General features: G+C 45.1%; 1 protein-coding gene across 1 annotated transcript; it reads right to left on the bottom strand.

Moving 5' to 3' along the window:
* Nucleotides 1-14: 14 nt before the first annotated feature.
* Nucleotides 15-20,529, bottom strand: tbc1d2 (TBC1 domain family, member 2). The gene is made up of 14 exons (XM_035425509.1): nucleotides 20,059-20,529; nucleotides 18,977-19,421; nucleotides 16,553-16,685; nucleotides 10,437-10,569; nucleotides 9,549-9,676; nucleotides 7,634-7,836; nucleotides 6,872-7,237; nucleotides 6,108-6,218; nucleotides 5,215-5,387; nucleotides 4,266-4,766; nucleotides 3,133-3,253; nucleotides 2,405-2,590; nucleotides 1,906-2,027; nucleotides 15-1,180 (listed from the first exon to the last, which is right to left on the bottom strand). The coding sequence occupies exons 1-14, from the start codon at nucleotides 20,079-20,081 to the stop codon at nucleotides 994-996; spliced, it is 2,832 nt and encodes a 943-aa protein (XP_035281400.1). The 5' UTR covers nucleotides 20,082-20,529; the 3' UTR covers nucleotides 15-993.
* Between the last annotated feature and the right edge of the window lie 636 nt (nucleotides 20,530-21,165).

The raw sequence follows: 21,165 nt of genomic DNA, 5'->3' as shown, positions 1-21,165 counted from the left end.
GTATTTAGACAGGCTTATGGTGAACAAACATTCATTTAATAAGAAAAACAATGCTGCCTGCATTAGAAAACCATAAGGAAATATACATTTATGTACAGATAACAAAATGCTTTTGAATGTATTCAAATTTCTTCAGGTAACTTACAGTGATTGTATATTTCAGCTGGAATATACAGTGAAAAATAAAACTTTACTAACTTGCTGTGAAGATTTGTATAGCAATACAAACAAATGTAGAGAACCATATCCCCAGTATTCAATATGTACAGCTCAATGCTCAAATAATGCCATAAAAAAATAATTCACCTCAAAATGAGATGTGACATTCTGCCTTTCCATAATTACACTGTGGAAAGGGATTTTAATGACATGCATGATGTCATCCACTCTATTGTCACTACCTTCCTACCTATTGCTCTTTACCTTTCCTGTGGTACCAGTACGAGTGCTTGCAGTAAGTAATTTCCTACTGTAGGAGATGCTGTTTACACAGTAGGATGAGGCTGGTAAAAGCAGATAAGTTTCCACTGTGTGCATGCTACTGTAGTTGGGCTCAGTTTTGAATACCATCATTTGCAATGGATTTACTTTATCACAGCTCTTTTGGCCAGACGAGACCTTGGATGGCCCAGATTGCACTGTCCCTCCCTTGGGCAAGTTTATTGTTACACTGCCCTCTAGTGACCAATCACGAAGACTCCACCTCCTTTAGACATCCGCCAGACTTTCCAGTCCAAAAACTGCATTTACAACAATGATCATGTAATGTGAAGTGCTATAAATTATACAAAAGGATTCCTTCAGAATAAATGGTTAAATATTAACTTCCATTGTTTGTCATTTTTAAGCTGATAGGCAGGTGAATAGTTTGGCCTTGCTCCACTGGCCTGCAGTGGTGATATACTAAGTCAGGCTTCCGGATCCTTCTCGACCCCGGTCTCTCTCCCCACCGCCCACCCGCTGATAATGGAACTCTCCGGACTCGGGCCGAGGTCACGCGTCCTCGTCCTCGTCCAGGTCTTTGTCCTTGCGCTCGGCGCTCTCGGCGACGAACTCCTCCTGGATCCTCTGCAGCTCGCTGAGCTCGGCCTGCAGACGCTCCAGGTGCAGGGCGCGGCGGGCGCGCAGCTGCTTCATGGGGAAGGGGTTCATCTCGTTAAAGGCGATGTTCGTCAGCTTCCTGCGGAGCGGGGAGAGAGCGCGGGGTAACCAGCCTGCTCCCGGGATACGTCTTCCGCCTCGGCAACAGCCTGGTTTTTAGCACACAGGCGCTTTCCCCAGTTCCCTCACAGCGTTTCAGGTGGCGACTCATTAGTGGGTCTTTAAGTTTAACGAGGGCTCAGAATTTGGGTCAGCCACACACTGGAGGAGGCTAACCAAAATGGGAAGTCAACCCCAAATTTTACAGAGTAGAGCCGTAGTACTAAATCAACGTCACATCTTGTTCGGCCGTCTCTGTGATGTGGATTTTTAGACTATGCTAATGCTGTCTACAATGCACTTCGCTGGTGCTTGCATCTCCCCGCATGTGTTCAGCACAGTCCTCTACTGCTGCTGTACTGAATTATTTATGACCGTATCTGTCTAATGCAAAAATAGCTGCTCAGAGACTGTTGCCAGGAACTTGCAGCAGTACAGTTAAGTCAAGAAGAGCAAAATTTCTAAGTGAGGGAAAAAAATCTCAAGGTGCAGAATACATTTATAGTTCAGGTCATGCATGACAGTACAATTTTTAATTGTATAAATATTTAAGGTGACAGAATACATTTTCTACCTTCTGTGACCTTGTGTAGCTCGTAAAAGTCATTTAACTTCTAAGCCGCCACTATTACCACAAGGTAGTTCCGCTCTTAGGGTCTGTGTGACTGATTGCGAGTCACGTGCACGCCATGTACACCCCTTTACCTGCTGTCTGAGATGGTTTTGGTGAAGAACCTCAGGTACTGGTAGATCTCTACGTTGTCACGGATCTTCAAGATGTCCTCCTCTTTGTACTTGAAGAGTGCCAGGGCGTAGCGAAATATTACCTGGAAAACCATTTATTCAGACTTATTCATGCTGATGTGGTGCATGTTCATGTCCTCTGGCACACTGCTTGAACTGACATACAAAATAACTGAATGGACACAGGAGAAGAGGATTTTCTGTCTTCCCTGGTTTCTTCATTGGGGCAGATGGTTAAATTCACAGATCAGTAATGGGTAGGCTGGACAGTGCTGCTTCTCTAATGAAATGAAGTAAATTCTGTGGTAACATTGTAAGCACAGGGCATTAGTGCAATGATTTGGAACCACAGTCTTGACAAAGGCTGGGAAGCTGACTACAGAGTTCCTCTGGGTCATGAGTACCCACCACACACGCACAACCCTCAGACAGGGAAGCAGTGCCCCTCTGTGGCCCCTACCTTGGTGCCCTCGTACAGGAAGGCGTCCCACACACGCAGAAGGATGTCACTGGCCAGGCACTCCACGAACACCACCAGGAACCAGTTGAAGGTGATGAGGGACACATCTATGTTGTGCTCCTCAAAGTGGGCCATCAACCTTGGCATCTTCTCCACCATGAAGTCCTTCAGAACCCTCTGGTCCACCTGTGGGGTTGAGGGGGACAGGGGGCCGACGCGTTCAGTACCGTCTGTACCCAGGGTGCACGTGTGGTTTAGCGTTTCCGCAGTTAATGAATGAATGCACTTGTGCACTTTATTTTGTTATTTTGCCAAGTGGCATTGTTGCCACAATGAAAAGCCGAAAGGTCAACTGTCACTACAAAGTACAGATAATTCTACTCTGTGCTACTTTAGCAGTGTATCTGCTAAATGATTGCTATGTTCAGACGGCAGCCCAAATGTGCCCAGTTCCCTAATATTTGAAACGGTCTGGATGTTTCTAGAAGTGCGTTTAGCAAAAACCACATTTAGTTCCATCTTTTCAGTTCCAATTTGTGCCACATCTGCAAGTGGAAATAAATCTATTACATTACCAGACAACTTACATGCAAATAATGTGTGGACACACAAATTGAAGTTGGGTTATGCTCTCTGCAGTCTGAACGTAACCCTTGAAACCCATCCAGCACTTAGCATTTATGAAGCTTTTCAGCTGCAGAGTTGTGAGCATGCTCAGTATCACCCACCTGAGAGGCGATGAGGTTCTTGCTGTAGTAGTCCTGGGGCATGATGGTCTCCACCACAGCCACCAGGCACCAGAAGGCATCCTCCTCACTCTGCAGCACCAGGAGAGCGATGGCAGCCAGCCTGTGTGAATTACACTGCTGAGTCACAGCCGTCATAACCCCACAATGCACTGCTGGTAATGGTGCGTTGGGGGAGGGGGGGTGGGGGGCACTGGACTGTACAATCTAATTGGTCATGTACCCCATGCGATATTCTTCATTGTTAAGGCCATGCTGGCGTCGTTAATTATCCTACTGTACTACTTATTATGAAAGACCGTTTTTATTACTAATTACTACTCATTATTGTGTACGTTGGAAGTTGTATCACTGTCTATAGTTGGTTTTCAGATCCAAGCAGCGGTAAGGCAGATATATTGGACCTATTCACACTCTTCACATTTGTAATGGTAGATGTACTTGTTAAGCTCCTAGCTGTAGTAGTGGTAGATGTGCTTGCTTAGGCCCTGGCTATAGTAATGGTAGATATGCTTGTTTACACCCTAGTTATAGTAATGGTAGATGTGCTTGTTTAGGCCATGGCTATAGTAATAGTAGATGTACTTGTTTACACCCTGGCTATAGTAATGGTAGATGTGCTTGTTTAGACCCTGGCTGTAGTAATGGTAGATGTGCTTGTTTAGACCCTGGCTATAGTAATGGTAGATGTGCTTGTTTGACCGTGGCTATAGTAATAGTAGATGTACTTCTTTAGACCCTAGCTACTGTAATGGTAGATGTGCTTGTTTAGACCCTGGCTATAGTAATGGTAGATATACTTCTTTAGGCCCTGGCTATCGTAATGGTAGATGTGTTCAGGCCCTGGCTATAGTAATGGTAGATGTGCTTGTTTAGGCCATGGCTATAGTAATGGTAGATGTGTTCAGGCCCTGGCTATAGTAATGGTAGATGTGCTTTCTTAGGCCCTGGCTATAGTAATGGTAGATGTGCTTTCTTAGGCCCTGGCTATAGTAATGGTAGATGTTTAGGCCCTGGCTGCAGTAATGGTAGATGTACTTGCTTAGGCCCTGGCTGTAGTAATGATAGATGTGCTTGTTTAGGCCCTGGCTATAGTAATGGCGGATGCATTTTACCTGTTGAGGCCCTGGCAGTACCCGATGGTGGGGTTCTGCCAGGAGAAGGCCAGCAGGATGCGGTGGAGCTGCTGCACGGCAGGGTTGGAGGGCGAGGAGAAGTGCTGGTTGCTGGTGAGGGTGCGGTGGAGGTCCAGCTGGATCTGCCGGTAGGCCGGGTGCTGGGAGGCCTGGCTCTTGTCGCACAGCTCCTGGTACCGCTGCGGGTAGCGCTCCCGGAGCGAGAGGGTGCGCACCTGCACCAGCCAGCGCCACACCTGGCGGCGGTACTCCCGCGGCATGCCGGCCCGCAGCAGGGCCTTTAGCTCTGGCGAGGCGGCCAGCTCGCCCGGGGGCCGCCCGCTCATGTACTGTGCCCAGCGGCCCAGCAGCGGCCTGTCCGCCGCCTCCTGCTGTAGCAGGTTGTTGGAGCGGATCTCCAGTGCCTGGATCTTGGCCAGCAGCTTCATGTCCTCCACCTCGTAGTCGGCGATTACTTTGAAGCCGTACTCGTCATATTCCCTGGCGGAGGAGGGAAACAGCAGAAAACATTGGAGTTAAATAATCTTTCCCCCTTCCCTTGCCATCCTCAGAAAATTATTCTCCTGCAGTACAATAGTCATCCATTTATTTGCTTTTGGTCTTCATCTTCTTCAAGCCTGAAAAATAAATTTAATTGTCTGTTACCATAATACAACACTTTCAGTAATGTATTTCACTATCCACTTGCCAGTAACCCAAAATGTGGCATTGACCTCTTTCTGTCACTCAAGATGAATTATTGCTTATGGGCAGAGCCATACTTATGGGTGAGTACTCTGTGATGACTTATTAGCCACTGCTGGCAGAAGACCCATGGTTGCTTCCGTTTCCTTAGCTGTTACGACATGACTGTGAGACACACAGCAGGGGAGGTTCCAGTTAAACCGTGTGTAGGGCGCCAGGCCTTCAGAAAAAAACGTTCCCTTACTTCACAGGGTTGAGTTTTAGGCTGTCGGTCACGTCCCCCTGCAGCGCGTCCACGATCAGCCTCTTGACCGCCTCCTGCTGGGTGCTGTCCAGGCCCTTATTCTCCTGCAGCTTGCGCAGGACACCCAGGTACCTGCTCTCCACCTGACAGTTCTTGGCCTCCAGGTAGGCGCACTGCCAACAGCACACAGACACACAGAGAGCATATGTCATATTCATTAATGAACTGGAACACAGCAGACCTGCACATAAATTATTAACAGTCGCCTTTCATTTCCCACCTGCTTTTTCAAGTTAAGAAAACTTAATCACTTAATTACTGAAATATTTTGAATTTGTTAATTTTCCTCTAGGTTTCTTCTGGAGCACAGGTTTTAAAACAGGATATTTTGAGTTTAAGATCATTTCAGTGCTTAAGTAATAAGCTCAGTTAAGTAGCGTAACGCCATGTTAGCTCTGTTATGAAAATGTTCATGCAGAGAGCAGTGGAGCTGTACCGGCAGTCAGCGTGATAACAATGGACTTTGTTTCAGTTCATAAGCTGTAGTGTGGCTGAGGTGTAGGGGTCAGGCGAGCGGTTTGAGCGTTTGGTCTCACAGTGTTTTATTTGTGGTCATAGACATGGTTACCTGTCACTGACATCATTAACAGTCACAGTGTACAACGGCCCACTGGTAACTGGTCTAGTGATCGGTCTCACTGCAGTTACGGTCATACTATTCAAGGCAAATGAACCTGGAGCTGAAGTTCCAAATGGCTGCCTTGCTACCCACAATCCCCTGCTATTGAGGGCACTGCTGACGGACGTGTGGTAGAGAGAGGGCAGGTGTATGACTGCCACACTGGCCCAGTTTACAGTAGACCGGTTAGACCGGGGGGCCTAGGCTGACCCACCTTCACCATCAGGCTCTTGCCCTGCTCCGAGCTGTTCCTCCACAGCTGTGTCAGCTGGTAGATCTCCGAGTTCAGGAACTTGTTCTGGATCTTGTAGGCCTCAATGTCGTCCTGCGGGTGAGGGATGAAGGGAGACAGAGGTAGAGAGGGAGACATTCTGGATGAGCACTCTATGAGTCACGATGAACTCTTCCTTCTGTCGTCCCACTGTTTGACTCGCCATGCCAGTGACAGCCTGATTCACATCGGTCCCGCCCAGCTGTGTGAGACCCTCCCAGTACTGCGAAGGACAGCACGATCCTTCCGACAGCAAGGCTCAAACTGTCCCCCGGGAGCCGGTGAGACTGGCCATTTCACAGCAAGCAGATCGCTGCTTGCAAACACAGGCCTGCTTAAGAACAAACCGCTGCTCTAGAGGGACTTGCCAGTTAACGCCTCAGGGTCTCCAGCCGAGTGGGTTTTGACACCCCCCGTGACTCACCACAGCTGCGGGCTCAGGCGAGCGATTTGAGCGCTTTAGTCTCGCAGTGGTGTAGTGGTGAGGCCTTTCGCACTCCCACCATCAACACTCACTCTCGCGAAGCCTGCAGTCTCGCTGCAGTTATGCAATTACCGCGGCTACCACAGGTGAGTCAACCATAAGCGTGAGTGTGACTGTTAGGCACCTCTGTCCTGAGATGGACGGCAGGCTTCCAGGTTATTAGCATGCGCTGTTAGCCGGTTGAACTGTGTGGGGGCGCGTCCCAGAAGTACAGCCGTCTCACCTTGAGGTTCTCGACCTCCTCCTGCTGTTGCCGGCGCATCTCGGCGTCCACGGGGGCGGGCTGGGCGCCCACCTGCTCGGACAGCTTGAGGATGACCTCCTGCTTGGCGTGGTTCCTCTCCATCATCAGCACCACGTGCTCCTGCAGCTCGGTGATGTGGGCGTCCTTCTGCGCCAGGCTGTGCTGCAGCGCCTCCTTGTGGCCACGCAGGGCCTCCAGCTGGGAGCCCAGGTCGGCCACGTGGCGCTCCCGGTGGCGGAGCAGCTCCAGGCGCTCCTGCTCGCCCTCGGCCGACAGGAACTGTGTGCAAGTGCGCTTCTCCTGCTGCGCCGCCTCCAGGGCCTTGTGCAGCAGCCACACCAGCTCCTGGCAGGAAGTGACATCACAGACTGGGTTATCAGGAAATATCTCATTTTACCTGGCTCACGAGGAAGTATTTTTCAATTCATTTTTTTTTATGAGCTCAGAACTTATACAATTTCATTGTATCCTAACATCTGGTGCTGGAGTAAAGTGCAAAATTTCCCCTTCAAACCAGCTTAAGTTGAGGGGATTTTCCCCACCCAGCATTGCACGTAGAAGGCTGAGTTAACCAATACTCATTTTACATATTGCAACACTGGAGTACTCATTTCCCTCCAGTCGTCATTTGAGGGTTGCTTCTTCTGGCCCTGTGCCCAGGTTGATTGGTAGATTTATGTTTTTCTTCAGTTTGACTGTAACTCAAATTGACAGAACAGGCAGATAAACAGAGGCTCTTACCTTCTGAGACTTGACCTCCTCGGTCAGAGAGAAGACCTCATGCTGGAGACGGGAGATCCGGTCTGTGCCAATCTGCCTCCAGTCTGCAGGCATAGTTGCCGAGCTGGTGCTCTTCTTCTTCCTGCAGCGTAAAGTCGGGGACAGCGACTGCGCCTTTCTCCTGGAGTCAGCCAGCAGTATGGCCACCTCAGGCAAGGTGGAAGCTACAGAGAAGGACACAGTTAGAGAGACCTGTCTGTCTCAGGGAGAGGGACACAGTTACAGAGTCCTGTCTGTCTCAGGGTAGAGGGACACAGTTAGAGAGAGAGCCCTGTCTGTCTCAGGGAGAGGGACACAGTTACAGAGCCCTGTCTGTCTCAGGGTAGAGGGACACAGTTAGAGAGAGAGCCCTGTCTGTCTCAGGGAGAGGGACACAGTTACAGAGCCCTGTCTGTCTCAGGGAGAGGGACACAGTTAGACAGTCCTGTCTGTCTCAGGGAGAGGGACACAGTTAGACAGCCCTGTCTGTCTCAGGGAGAGGGACACAGTTAGACAGCCCTGTCTGTCTCAGGGAGAGGGACACAGTTAGACAGTCCTGTCTGTCTCAGGGAGAGGGACACAGTTAGACAGCCCTGTCTGTCTCAGGGAGAGGGACACAGTTAGACAGTCCTGTCTGTCTCAGGGAGAGGGACACAGTTAGACAGCCCTGTCTGTCTCAGGGAGAGGGACACAGTTAGAGAGTCCTGTCTGTCTCAGGGAGAGGGACACAGTTAGAGAGTCCTGTCTGTCTCAGGGAGAGGGTCACAGTTAGAGAGTCCTGTCTGTCTCAGGGAGAGGGACACAGTTAGAGAGTACTGTCTGTCTCAGGGAGAGGGACACAGTTAGACAGTCCTGTCTGTCTCAGGGAGAGGGACACAGTTAGAGAGCCCTGTCTGTCTCAGGGAGAGGGACACAGTTAGAGAGTACTGTCTGTCTCAGGGAGAGGGACACAGTTAGACAGAGAGCCCTGTCTGTCTCAGGGAGAGGGACACAGTTAGACAGTCCTGTCTGTCTCAGGGAGAGGGACACAGTTAGAGAGTCCTGTCTGTCTCAGGGAGAGGGACACAGTTAGAGAGTCCTGTCTGTCTCAGGGAGAGGGACACAGTTAGAGAGTCCTGTCTGTCTCAGGGAGAGGGACACAATTAGAGAGTCCTGTCTGTCTCAGGGAGAGGGACACAGTTAGAGAGTACTGTCTGTCTCAGGGAGAGGGACACAGTTAGACAGTCCTGTCTGTCTCAGGGAGAGGGACACAGTTAGAGAGCCCTGTCTGTCTCAGGGAGAGGGACACAGTTAGAGAGTACTGTCTGTCTCAGGGAGAGGGACACAGTTAGACAGAGAGCCCTGTCTGTCTCAGGGAGAGGGACACAGTTAGACAGTCCTGTCTGTCTCAGGGAGAGGGACACAGTTAGAGAGTCCTGTCTGTCTCAGGTAGAGGGACACAGTTAGAGAGTCCTGTCTGTCTCAGGGAGAGGGACACAGTTAGACAGCCCTGTCTGTCTCAGGGAGAGGGACACAGTTAGACAGCCCTGTCTGTCTCAGTAGGCTTTCCTTTCCTTTCTCTGTTAATGTGTTCATGACATAACATCCTTTCCCCTCTCTCTGTACACAAACTTACACACATGCACGCACACACACACACACACACACACACACACATTCAAAAATACACACACACTGACACACCCACTGTACTGTAAGCACACACAAGACCTCTGCAAGACTGTATAAGTTTGACCACCAAACCACCGTAAACAGACGATCTGCATTGGACTGTGCGTCTTCACGAGTGTGCGCTAGCAAGCAGCGTCTGTAACGTTGTTGCTTTGCATGTCTCAAAGTACACAAGACCGTGACAGGAGTATGTCTGTAGTAGAGCGTTGGTGTATGGGGGACGTACCGGGAGTGTCCTGGCTCCTCTTGGTGGAGGTCTCCGAGGCGGAGGTCTCCTGCTGCTCCTTGCAAAGGGAATTGCTCCGGGTCAGCTCCTGAGACAGGCGGTTCAGACGCAGGCTGTGCACAGAGTTCCTGCCAGAGACACACAGGATGAGCTCATACGACCCCCCCCAGCTGCATCACACTCTTCAAACTCCTCCCACTCAGAGCCTGCAGGGCAGGGATGAACTCAGTCTGTCAGTTAGCATTTTGCCCAACGGAAAGCTCCAGTTTGGCAATCTTTATTTCACTTCATCATAATGCAGTTTTGAAACAATACCTGAACTACGAGCTTCCTTTTTTTTCAGTCGGACAATTTCCCCCCTCACCACATTAGACAAGATTCACTTCTCCAGCTACAGATTTTTCTCAAGAGTATTACCACAAGCAAGCTGCTGTCCTAACCCTCATTAACAGAACCAGTACCCAATTCCCTTGACTATATATATGCATATAACACTGAAAAACAGAGGCTTTATTTATAATGCACCTATACATATCATTTCTGTTTTATATACAGGTAATCACTGCTGGAATGTCACATGACTTCACTGCCATGAGCATTCAAATCTTGGCTGGCATGAAGTTTATTAATACTGCTGAAACTGAAAGTGCTGTAACTATGTAAAGCACAAATGTCACTAAACCTCGTGCCGACTGCTTTCTCAGAAATCATTTCACAAGGGAGCTACAGACTCTTCATTAAAAACGCTCACATTCACACATTTCTACCCCAGAGTCTCGTGCGCTCCTTATAACCATAAAATGAGAATATCGTTGTACCAGATGTGATACGCCACAGCAGGGGCTCAGTGTATGAATAAATGAATAAAAGAGTGTTAACAGTACTCACTGAATCTCGGTCAGGGGATGCTTGAAGGAGACGTTGCTCAGGTTGCAACGCTGCGGAGCAGGCAGACAGGCAGCCTCCTCTCCCACCACGCCTGTGGGGGTCTTCACTATCGGCAGGAAGTCTTCTTCATTATCTGAGATGAAAAAACAACAACAAAAGAGCCATGGAATGAATGGTGGACCTGCAACAGCTGTCAACCCCAACACAATACACACAGGCTACTTCCTGACATACGCGACAAAAATAATGCAGCCCATTAAAAATAACATAGCGAAGCTGTCGCGCCGCGGCGTAACAATACGCTGGTGACCGTGCTTGGTTTCCTCACATTGTATGGCTGTGATGGGCCAAAACGTGCCTGAAACTCAGACCGCACTGAGCATATGCGTGTAGCCGACATACTCCCAAGTCTCATTCACTCTGGGCCAGATCTTAATGGCAAGTTCCTCTGAAACAGAAATCCCTAAACTTGGTCCCAGATGACCACAAAATCTAGTTTTTGGCAATCCTCTGCTTTAAGTAACCGTGTTAGACCAAAGAAACCAAGTTAGTTGACTTAATTTTACCAATAAAGCATCTGATTACGTAGTTAAGTTCCAAGTAAGAATGAAATCCTGCAGACCCTACAGGAGTGAAGGCCTGCTCTGATGAATATGTGTGTGTACGTGCATGCGTGTGTGTGTAGGTGCGTGCGTGCGTTACTTTCTGTGTGCACTGGTAGGAAGGACGAATATATCGTGACGCACTCTTACAAGTTCCTATTTCCCTGCCCCATGAGACACTGTTCACAATGGGCACCCGTTTGCACGCAGTCAGGTCATTCAAGGGCACCTAAAGCTGTTAGAAAAAGACTAAATGTAACCCTGGGGGCAGAATTTGAATGGATGGTCAAGGCATTTCAGAATCAGACTCTCACAAGATATTTGGTTGGTTTGACCCAAACTGAACTCTCTAGAGAACCTGTTTATTTCAAACTCCAGTTAGATATTAAATGACAACAGGTCAGAGAGGTAATGATTCAGTACTTTTTCAGTGAACAGCCAGAAGTTCCTTTGAAAATTCCTTCATAATATATAGTCAGTATAGTGAGAGAACTTTCAGTTAAAAAATGAAATGTTTGCACACATAAAAGAAATGATTCTTTTCTATATTTGCGTTATCTGTGCTTATATAAAAAGACCAAATTTGAATGTTGTCAGGCCATAACAACACAAACCGGTTAGAGGTAGATAGTTTCACTTTCTGCTCATGGACTTGATGGACTAAATGTCTTTTCTCCGTACATCAGTGGAGTCATGAGTAAATCTGCCCAGGCAACCCCTTGAACATGCCTCTTCATGACAAACGGCGCCCCACCCCTTCCTCTTTAAATCACCAGGCATGCTCCTGGAGAGCCTCCTCTCCCAGGAATCTCTGACTAACTGCAGTGGCTCAAAGACTGCAACCCCTGGAGCAATAACATCACTATTCAGTTCTTATCTCAGTCACATGGTTTTCGAGCGCTTTTTTCCATAATGCAGGTGCACCTGTCGACATTTGAATTTAATTTCAGTAGGTACACCTGACCCCTGATCCCTTCCAGCCAGTCATCTGATCACCCATTTTTACATTTCTCCATGTGAAAGTTGGCTTGAAAACAACCAAAATAAGGAAGAAGATAGAGAATAAATGATTATGCTATGGCTGCACCATTTACCCTTCGCATCACTACTGAGTGCAGTTCCAGAAGATAGTTTCAAAGGAGTTCAGATCTGCTCTTTAGAGCAAATCAAGATCTCTAATGGAAAATATTTAGGCAGCGACAGCAAAATAGGCTACGTTATGAAGTCATATCTGCTGCTCAGTTTTCCATCTCCAAAGCATTTGATAATGTTTCTCACAGTACTGCAAAATGAAATAAAGCAAAGGCACTTCCTGGCTACAGTCTTCATGCCATGTGGAAAAAAAACGACCAAGGTATCTTAATCTATAACTTTTAAATCTGTCAATTCACTACTTCATTAAAACTGAATTTGATAATCAGCCATATTTCACACAGGGCTGGTAAGTTTTTTGGGTTGCAATTTCAGTGATACCACAAGCATCAAAATACCTGTAGTACAGTTAGTTAACTGTAGTTTGCCATTACAGTGCAGAGGGAAATGCAGTTGAGAAATGACTACACTGGTGCATGCAGGAACACACTGCGTGAACAATGCAGAGGAACAGCAGTGTAACAAACAAGCTCAACAGCTACTTCCTACCTAACAACCCCCACCCCACCCCAGCACACACCAGCCCTCCAATGCCAAATCTTTTTTACAATAGGAACACAAGGTCTTTATAATAGTGTTTTTTTCTCAGTTGCAGGATGTTGGGGATGAAATGAAACCCATCACAGGAGGAAGGAGAGGTATTTTTAGGCACTCTGCCTTCAGTTACACCTGCTGCTAAACTAACAAGCCTGTTCCCCCAGTGATTTGTTTATTTAGGGAAAAAGCTCGGCTTGTGACACATAATTCAAAGGATAATGACTCCAGCGTGCAGGGGCTTTCATTCCCCTTCCTTCAGCCCATAAACCCCAGGGAACTGTTACATTTGAAATTGGCTGAAAAAGTTCAGGTTTTTCAATTATGTAAGTTAGAGGAAGGAAAAGAAGGATTAAGCCTTTAAAACAGGAGGGTACCCTTTTGCCAGTTATATTGGCTGACTCAAAAGAGCACAAGCTCAGAGAATTTATCCTTCAGGCACATTAAGTACCAAACACGCGTCAAGTTCTCATGCTCAATGGTCTGATACAGGCCTGGGTCAAATACTTTTTTGTTTTGGATTCAAATACTTTTCTAATCTTGTCTGGTTTATTGGAACCAATTGTATTGGAACCCTGCTTTCTGGTCATATTGGCAGGCTCAGTTACACCAGGCAAGATCAACAGAGCACAGAAAAGTATTTGAATCCGAAACAAATACGTATTTGACCCAGGTCTGGTCTGATAGGCTGCAGAAATGCCTATTGGACTCCCTGAATCATAGGGTCAGAGAGCCCCATCAATTTCAGGATTTTACAATCCTCCTAACATCCATACCTGAAGTTCTTCCTGCAAAAAAATAAAGTTATTCTATTCTATATCTTACCTTAAACATGTTATCCATAATTCCTGCATACATTTCCTACATAAACGATAATGTAAAGGGTACTGAAGGTGGGAACTATGTGACTTTCACAGAGCCTTGCAGTGAATGCTGAATGAAAAACAGACCATGTGGTTTGACTAGCCCTAAAGGCAAGACATACCAAACGTTTTCTTTCTGGGCCATCATTATAAAGGTCATCTATGCACAGTATCTTTAGCAGCTAATGTTCCGACAAAACACTATGACAGAGAATAGTTTAACAATTTAGATTCTAGAATACCCATGGATGTCTTGGAAAAGAAGTCATGCTATAGAATCCTAAGCTAAGAATTATTCCTAAACTATACTTCAAACTAAACTTGTCCTCTCCTAAATTAGTTGTAAACAAAAACATCTTAAACTGAAATAAAGAAAATAGATTTTTGACACGTGGTCATTTATAGACACTTTCCTTTCAGAGGTATAATCTGTCCCGTTCTCTGCACTCAGGGCAGATTATTGTGGCTACAAATCAGAAGTGATCCTCCCTCCTCGAGGCAACTGCAGGTTTCCTTGGGCATGAAACTCAACACATTCCTTCTGCAAGAACTGATCTCAGATATAGACACAAACACACATGCGCACACACGCACTCTCCCACCCACACACATGCAATCACGCGCACACACATACGCACACAGGCTAGTGGGTATACAAGTCCTTCCACCTGCAGACAGTATTTTATACTGACTGGTTTACCTTTAACTCAGGTTGACTGGCAGTATTTTTTGTACTGCCTTTGGTTACCTTTGTCAATCATATCTGCTGATGGTGACTACTTTATATTTATACAACTCATTTCTCCAAGAACCACATGAAATGCAACTGTATGAGACCCATTGCATATGTATTATTGTACGTAAATAACAAAGGAACCAGCCAATTTTAGGAATTGGGAACAAAATACAACAGGTTGTTTTTTTTGCATGCAATACAGCATGTAACTCCAGACATACAAATAGTCCAGCATAAACTGGTGCAATTCCACCCAAAATGAATTTAGTTTGTTTATCTTATTGTCAAATAACTGGTTCTATTCATTTCATGCTTTGAGTTTATGTTTAACCATGTCCATTTATAAAAGACTACCGATTAGATTGTCCTTTGGTTAGGACTTGGGTTGATGGTTAACACATCTCTGGCTTAGAAGGCACAATCATTCTGGGTGAAATTCAAATTCAAATTTTATTGCTCAATTGAAATTAAAACAATGAAATCCTTTGTCACAAACTCTCAATTGGAAAAAAAATGTCATATCATCAAGAGATACACAACAAACCTGTACAAATGTAAAATAAATATGGAGGTATACATTTTTGGTAGGAAGTTATTTTTCAGAAAATTGATACAGTATTTTTCTTCCTCCGCTGTCAAGTATGTAAGTCTGTAGAGAGCATTAATGCAAGCCAAGTATCCTCCCAACAGCATGTGACTGACTGGCAACATTCACTGCACTGAGCAGCGGAAGGGAAACAACTTACTGTCTCAATATTTGCACAACTCACCTATTGCTTACAGGCTTTACCGCCTTATGACTCAAACTGCAATTATCATTTTATCATCCTCAGGGGAAAGATAGTTTTACTTCTCCTTAATGTCCAGCAAAGGGTTTTTCCCCATTTTCCCAATGATCTCCTGGCATCTCCCCACCCATTTCCTTCATCTGATTAAAGAAAACAGATTCCAGTAACTATGGTGACAGTAGTGTTGGCCCTTGCAGTTTCCACAGCCTGGCCAGACTCGGGACTATAGGAAAACAGATGAATCCCGTGGGTTTAAAATGTTCCTCCTGATCACTTCACCACAAATATTCATGAAAATAGATGCCTATTCCGCATTTCATTATTTCAATAAGGACACGTAAAACATGAACATTCTAAATCTAACAATTATCTACAAAAGTATGATTACATAATATTACATACGATTAAATAAATACGATATATGCTGTAAACATGAAGTGTAACTTGTAAGACACACCAGCACCTCTGGAACTGATCTCATTTAACTGCTGAAAATCCAAATGTTCATAGATGAACTTGGTAAAATAAATCATTTCCAGCACCAGCACTCTCCTAAATGAAAGATAACAGCATGATGGGTTGACACTGTACGGATAAACCGCAAATGTGCCAGGATCTGAGGCATTCCAACATGCACACACACAAGAGCTTCCGACCTCCATCCTGCGCATGTACAGTAGCTTTGATGTGTAATTTATAGCTGACGGTTCCATGCTGTACACATTAACTCTCTTATTCCCTTTTTATATTATATGTTTTATATACAATCCATTCACACAGCTGGATATTTACTGAAGCAATTAAATTCAGTACCTTGCTCAAGGATATAACAGCAATGCCTCACCTGCAAATCAAACCTACAACCGAGTTACAAGCCCGGTTCCCTAACCAATATGCCATACTGCTGACCATTTTACACTGCTCTGTAAATACAAACTCCATAGGGGACTTACGGAGAGACCCTGACTTTGCATTTCTGAAATGACTATAGTAGTTGTTCAGTTTGGGACTGTGCGCCATGCAATAATGTCCAGACTGTCCAGGGTGCCTCTTGCCCAATGCATGCTGGGATAGGCCCCAGCACCCCCCGCGACCATGACCAGGATAAGCGGGTAGGAATAATGGATGGATGCTCAAGAATGCATGAGTGCACTAGTGACCTGCAGCTTGGTTGGAGCACCTCACCTGCGGAAATATGTGTTACAAACTATTTAGGACACATTCGACAAACAAGTCGAGAAAATTCCTGTTCTTATCACCACTGTATTCCTTGGGCCTGCATAGCTTTCTAAAACAGAAACCAGTCGACAAGTTTATTTTCAGGGCTGAGCATAAAGGAGCTACACAGATCAGCACTGCCTTGTGTTCTGTGGTACAGGGTGCAATGACATTAGCTGGCACAGCATTCCCTGGCATCTCCCTGCAGCCCCGGCTGTCTTACCTGCACATTGGGTCTGTCCTCCTGCGCAGGTCTGCGTAGACTCGGTCACTGGACTCACCGGGCGGTCTCTGTTCTGCCATCGCTTCAGCTGCAGCTGCTGCAGCCAGTACATCATGGCCTGGTGGTTCACAGCCTGAAACATAAAGTGCTTCACGTTTAGAGATATGCAATGCCTGTATGGCTGTCTGTGTGTGTGTGTGTGTGTGTGTGAGTGAGTGAGTGCGTGAGAGAGAGAGAGAGAGAGAGAGAGAGAGAGAGAGAAAGGAGAAAGAGAGAGAGCGTGTGTGTGTGTGAGAGAGAAAGAGAAAGAAAGAGAGAGAGCATGTGTGTGTATGTGTGTGTTTGTGTGTGAGTGTGTGTGTGTGTGTAATCTAAAATTTCTTTGAAAAGGCAAGACTACACAGGTTTCAGAAGCAAAAACCTGTGTTGTGTTTGTGTCCAAGAAAAAAAAAACAAAGATAGCCTGTAAGGGGACCCACACTGTTCCATATACTCATTAACTAAAGCCAGACCTGCTAAAATACTGTCAGAATGAAACCGGATACTGCTGAATAGAGCTCAATTATGAGTCACATGTCCTTTTTTATGTTACTGATTATCATAAATATGAAGAGTAATATGCTTAATGGTCATAAGGCATGTTTTGGACAGCGTAAAACATTGTACAGTATCATGTCCTGTAAAATACAAGATCCTAGTTGCATATCTCTGTTTCAGCAGTTTCTGTTAAGTGCTGAAACAGCCAAAAAGCTTGTGTAGCCATGCAACAAAGAAAATCCGTTTCTGCGCATCGCAGAGGAGAATTACATATTTTCCGAGCCTGTGCTGATAAAAACGTTCTTTCACTCAGACACAGCTGTTGACCCCGGGGCACGGGGGAATCTGTGACACACTCAGACACAACTGTGCCACTGTTTCACTGCCATTTGCACACTACACTGACCTCAGCCCACATATCCTGCATTGATCAACATGAGTTTAGTGCAAGGTTCTGCATTTTTGGAATTGCCACGGCCATCAGACTCTAAAAATGGGGCAATACTTGCCCCTAGAAAAAACACCCAAACACAAGTATTACACATCGCTCATCATAATATACACCCAAGTACACAGTCACAATGCCACTTGAAAATGTAACATGTTAACCAAAATGATGTCTACTTTTTTAACACCTTCAGCATTTTTATCAGTAAGGAATTATGTTTGTGGTGTCAACCGCACTAATTCAATTCTCAATGTTGTACTCAGGGTCAGAAATAGAATAAGGGGAGATTTAGCTGACAGAGTTCATTCAGCTGGAACTAACTATAGGGCCCAACAAGGACAGTACCCAGAATTGTAATAAGATATAAATATCTATAAAATACATAAAGAAGTGAACGAAAGAAAAATTTCCTTTTAACAAGGCACGTAGTTCAGCTTTAGTAAAGCAGTACCGGTACAGCACATGATAACCAGGTTCTGTGTAAAGAAATAGTTAAAAAGCACTCGATTGGCACACAACATAACAAGTTAAGCATGCTGTGGTCTGCGGCAGCAATGACCACTGCAATAAAAACCACAAACTTCCTCTTATCCCCCCCAACCCTATGCCCTACATCTGCCCTTTATAAAAAACAAAATGACACTTAAACCATAGGCAACCACATACTGTATTGCTCGTTTACCCATTCTATAATGAAGAAAATGTATTTTTATTGTACACCAGAAGTATTTCTAATGTAATCATCTCTAACCATATATGAATTTTAAAATAACGGCTGAAAACAGTGTTGCCGTCTTGGCAGGACACTGTATTTACTGGTTTTATTTCTAAATGGGCTCTATTAACCAAGCGTTATCCAAGCTGTAACTTTATCGCTGATTTGACTGCTCTTTAACATTCACCTTTTTAAAGACATTTTTGCAATAGAAATAAAAACATTGTTGCTAGATGTTTGTTTAGGCCTCTAAAATAAGACAAAAGATGCAGCTCATAACATGATGAAGCAACAATCATTCTGGCTAACAATGTAGGCTACAATCATCGGTTGCATCACTGAAATGAATCAGACACAGTTCTGACATGCAACAGAAAACAGCTTAACCCCCCCAAGGAAAATTAATCACATGGCTTCAGTCAACTAACACTGTAAACCAAATTTCAGAAAATGTTTGAATTCCTTCTCTCTAAATATGTGTAAGACATTAAAATGACCCAAAATTAGGAGTAAATAACATCAATAGACTAGCATGAGAGTGATATGTTTTCTGTTCTTCCCCTGTCTGTTTAAACACTTACACTGAACAACTCCACTAAGCAGATGCAGATCAACAGTAACGACATGAACAACCTGTCTTTGTAGTTCTCCACTCAATTGAACAGGATGCCTCAGGAGCTCTTCTGTGCCCCTGAATGAAGCCAACACAAACTTCTGGAGTTACCTTGAGGATGTAGGTTCGCTCTGGGGTCTGGATGTGGAAGGTGCCCCCGTCCGCCTGGAGGGGGTAGCCGAACGTGGCGTTGTGGAGCTCAATTTGACCCAGGGGGTTTACGTCTTGGGAGGTCCTGTAATAGAACAGCTGGCAATTCCCTTCTTCGTACGTGAACCAGCGGGACTTCCAGTTCTTCAGGCGGCCCCCTAACTTGCTCAGGTACCCACACAGTTTAATGCTGGAGGCCTCGATGTCGTGCTCAAGGCTGCTGGTGTGAGGGGCAGCCTCGTCGCTCTGTTCCCCAGCTGGTGCACCCATTCCGTTCACTGTAACCTCTCCTGGGATGCCTGGCGCGGCGATATCATCATTCACAGTGGGAGAGCCTGTCTGGAGAGGAAGTGGTGTGGACACAGCAGGACAGGGATTTCCTTCTGGGTATTCCACCTCCATCACACTAAGGTCCAGCAGAGCAAAAAAAAAAAAAAAAGATTAACACAATGACTAAGCTTTGAAAAGGAACCAACTATATTTAACTATTAATGGGCTCTGCACAATAATAGGTACAGCTCACGAACAAAGCAGTCAAAATGGACTAAGAGTATATGTTCACATTCGTGGCTCCTGTTTATGAAATATACAAGGTAATATACCATATTGGGTAGGTAGTAACGTTAAGCACCAACAGTCTGCTTTACATCGTAAAAGTTTACCTTTTACTATGTAGAGAACGCGAATGGATAAACAAACACTTCATCACTACACACCACCTGTACCCATGCAATTAAGGTCATTTTCATTTTATTTTTTTTATAGATGGGCAGTGTTTCCAAAACGTTCAGAATTACAACGATACTAAAAAATAAAAGCATTACAATTTACAGTACTAAGGAATTTTACACTGTAGTTTCAGCTCGGAAACTTCCAGGTATGATCAGTATCCGTTCAACAAGCACAGGCAAAAATGTAAATCGAATGCGCAGTAATAAGCACTATCTTGTCAATGAAATCTAATCGCACTGACTACAGCACCGCCCTAACTTGAATTTACTTACTAATTTTTCAGGGTATATATGTCGAAAAAGGTCACTTACATGATTTTTTCAAATTCCACCATGTCGCTCGAAATCCTTTGGGAAAGAAGTTTCCTGCTACTACCATTCGCCCCCACTCAAAAAAAAAAAAGGAAAAAAGAGAACGAAAAACTGTATTCAAACCAAAGCTGGGGAACTAGATAGTCATTCGCGGAATAAACACCTGTACGCGAGCTATGTTTTTAAATCCAGACGGCCAACACAATGAGTCTATGAATGCCCATGGCAATCCTGAGATTAAACTAATGCGTGAGCTGCAGGTAACGTTTTATTCCCCAAATCCATCTTCGAAAGAGGTTGTCAAAAAACACCCAAGAAATCCCCATTTATGCGACACTGAAGAGTTCATGTTTAAAAGAACACTCAGAATACGGTTGAGAGGAACAACAGGGTGTGCACTCCGAAATTACAACAGGGCTAGGTGTTTCTTTCTGTTTAAAAATGGGCTGTTCCTACAGACCAAAGCACCAAGCTCACAGACTGGGATTGGCAGTCTGTCAAACTGTAAAACTATTGCCCAAAGTGCACTGCGAAACAGGCATGAACCGGTCAGGTGTCACAACTATTATAGAATCAAACGAACAATAGAAGATTTAAAATGTTTCTTTTTTAGCGTGTTATTTGTTTTATGTTTTTGTCACACGCCAGAAGTGTCCACCCAACATAACATTTGCCTAGCCTAGTCATAGAGCGTATGTTAATATGCATGTTTAGTGTTACTTTATTTTCTCAACAGGCTAACTGATTCTTCCTCATCACAAGTTAAATTCAAATTAAATTTGATGAATTAGTCGAACCTTGCGCACGCAGTTATTATTTAGAATATAACCCTTTGAAGAGAAGGTTTTTTTGGAATGTTTTTTCCTTCCAAATTTCTACGACAGTGTTTTTAAGCCAAACTTTATTGCTTTAAATGACCAGTAGTGATTGTTACATCAGAATTAGAATGTTAAGTTAAGAACATTCTAATCACATATTTGTGATCTTACCCCTGGAAGGGTTGGATGCCATAAAATAAAATTTATATTGCAACTGAAAGTTGCTGTGCTTTACATAGCCGGGCCGATGCCCTGTGTCAAACCAAGGTTTAAATATCTGCAAGACAGA

The sequence above is a fragment of the Anguilla anguilla genome, chromosome 7, assembly GCF_013347855.1.
Source record: "Anguilla anguilla isolate fAngAng1 chromosome 7, fAngAng1.pri, whole genome shotgun sequence".
In the NCBI taxonomy this organism is placed as follows: Eukaryota; Metazoa; Chordata; class Actinopteri; order Anguilliformes; family Anguillidae; genus Anguilla; species Anguilla anguilla.
The sequence above is the reverse complement of the archived record's forward strand: the minus strand, read 5'-3'. Positions and strand labels throughout refer to the sequence as shown.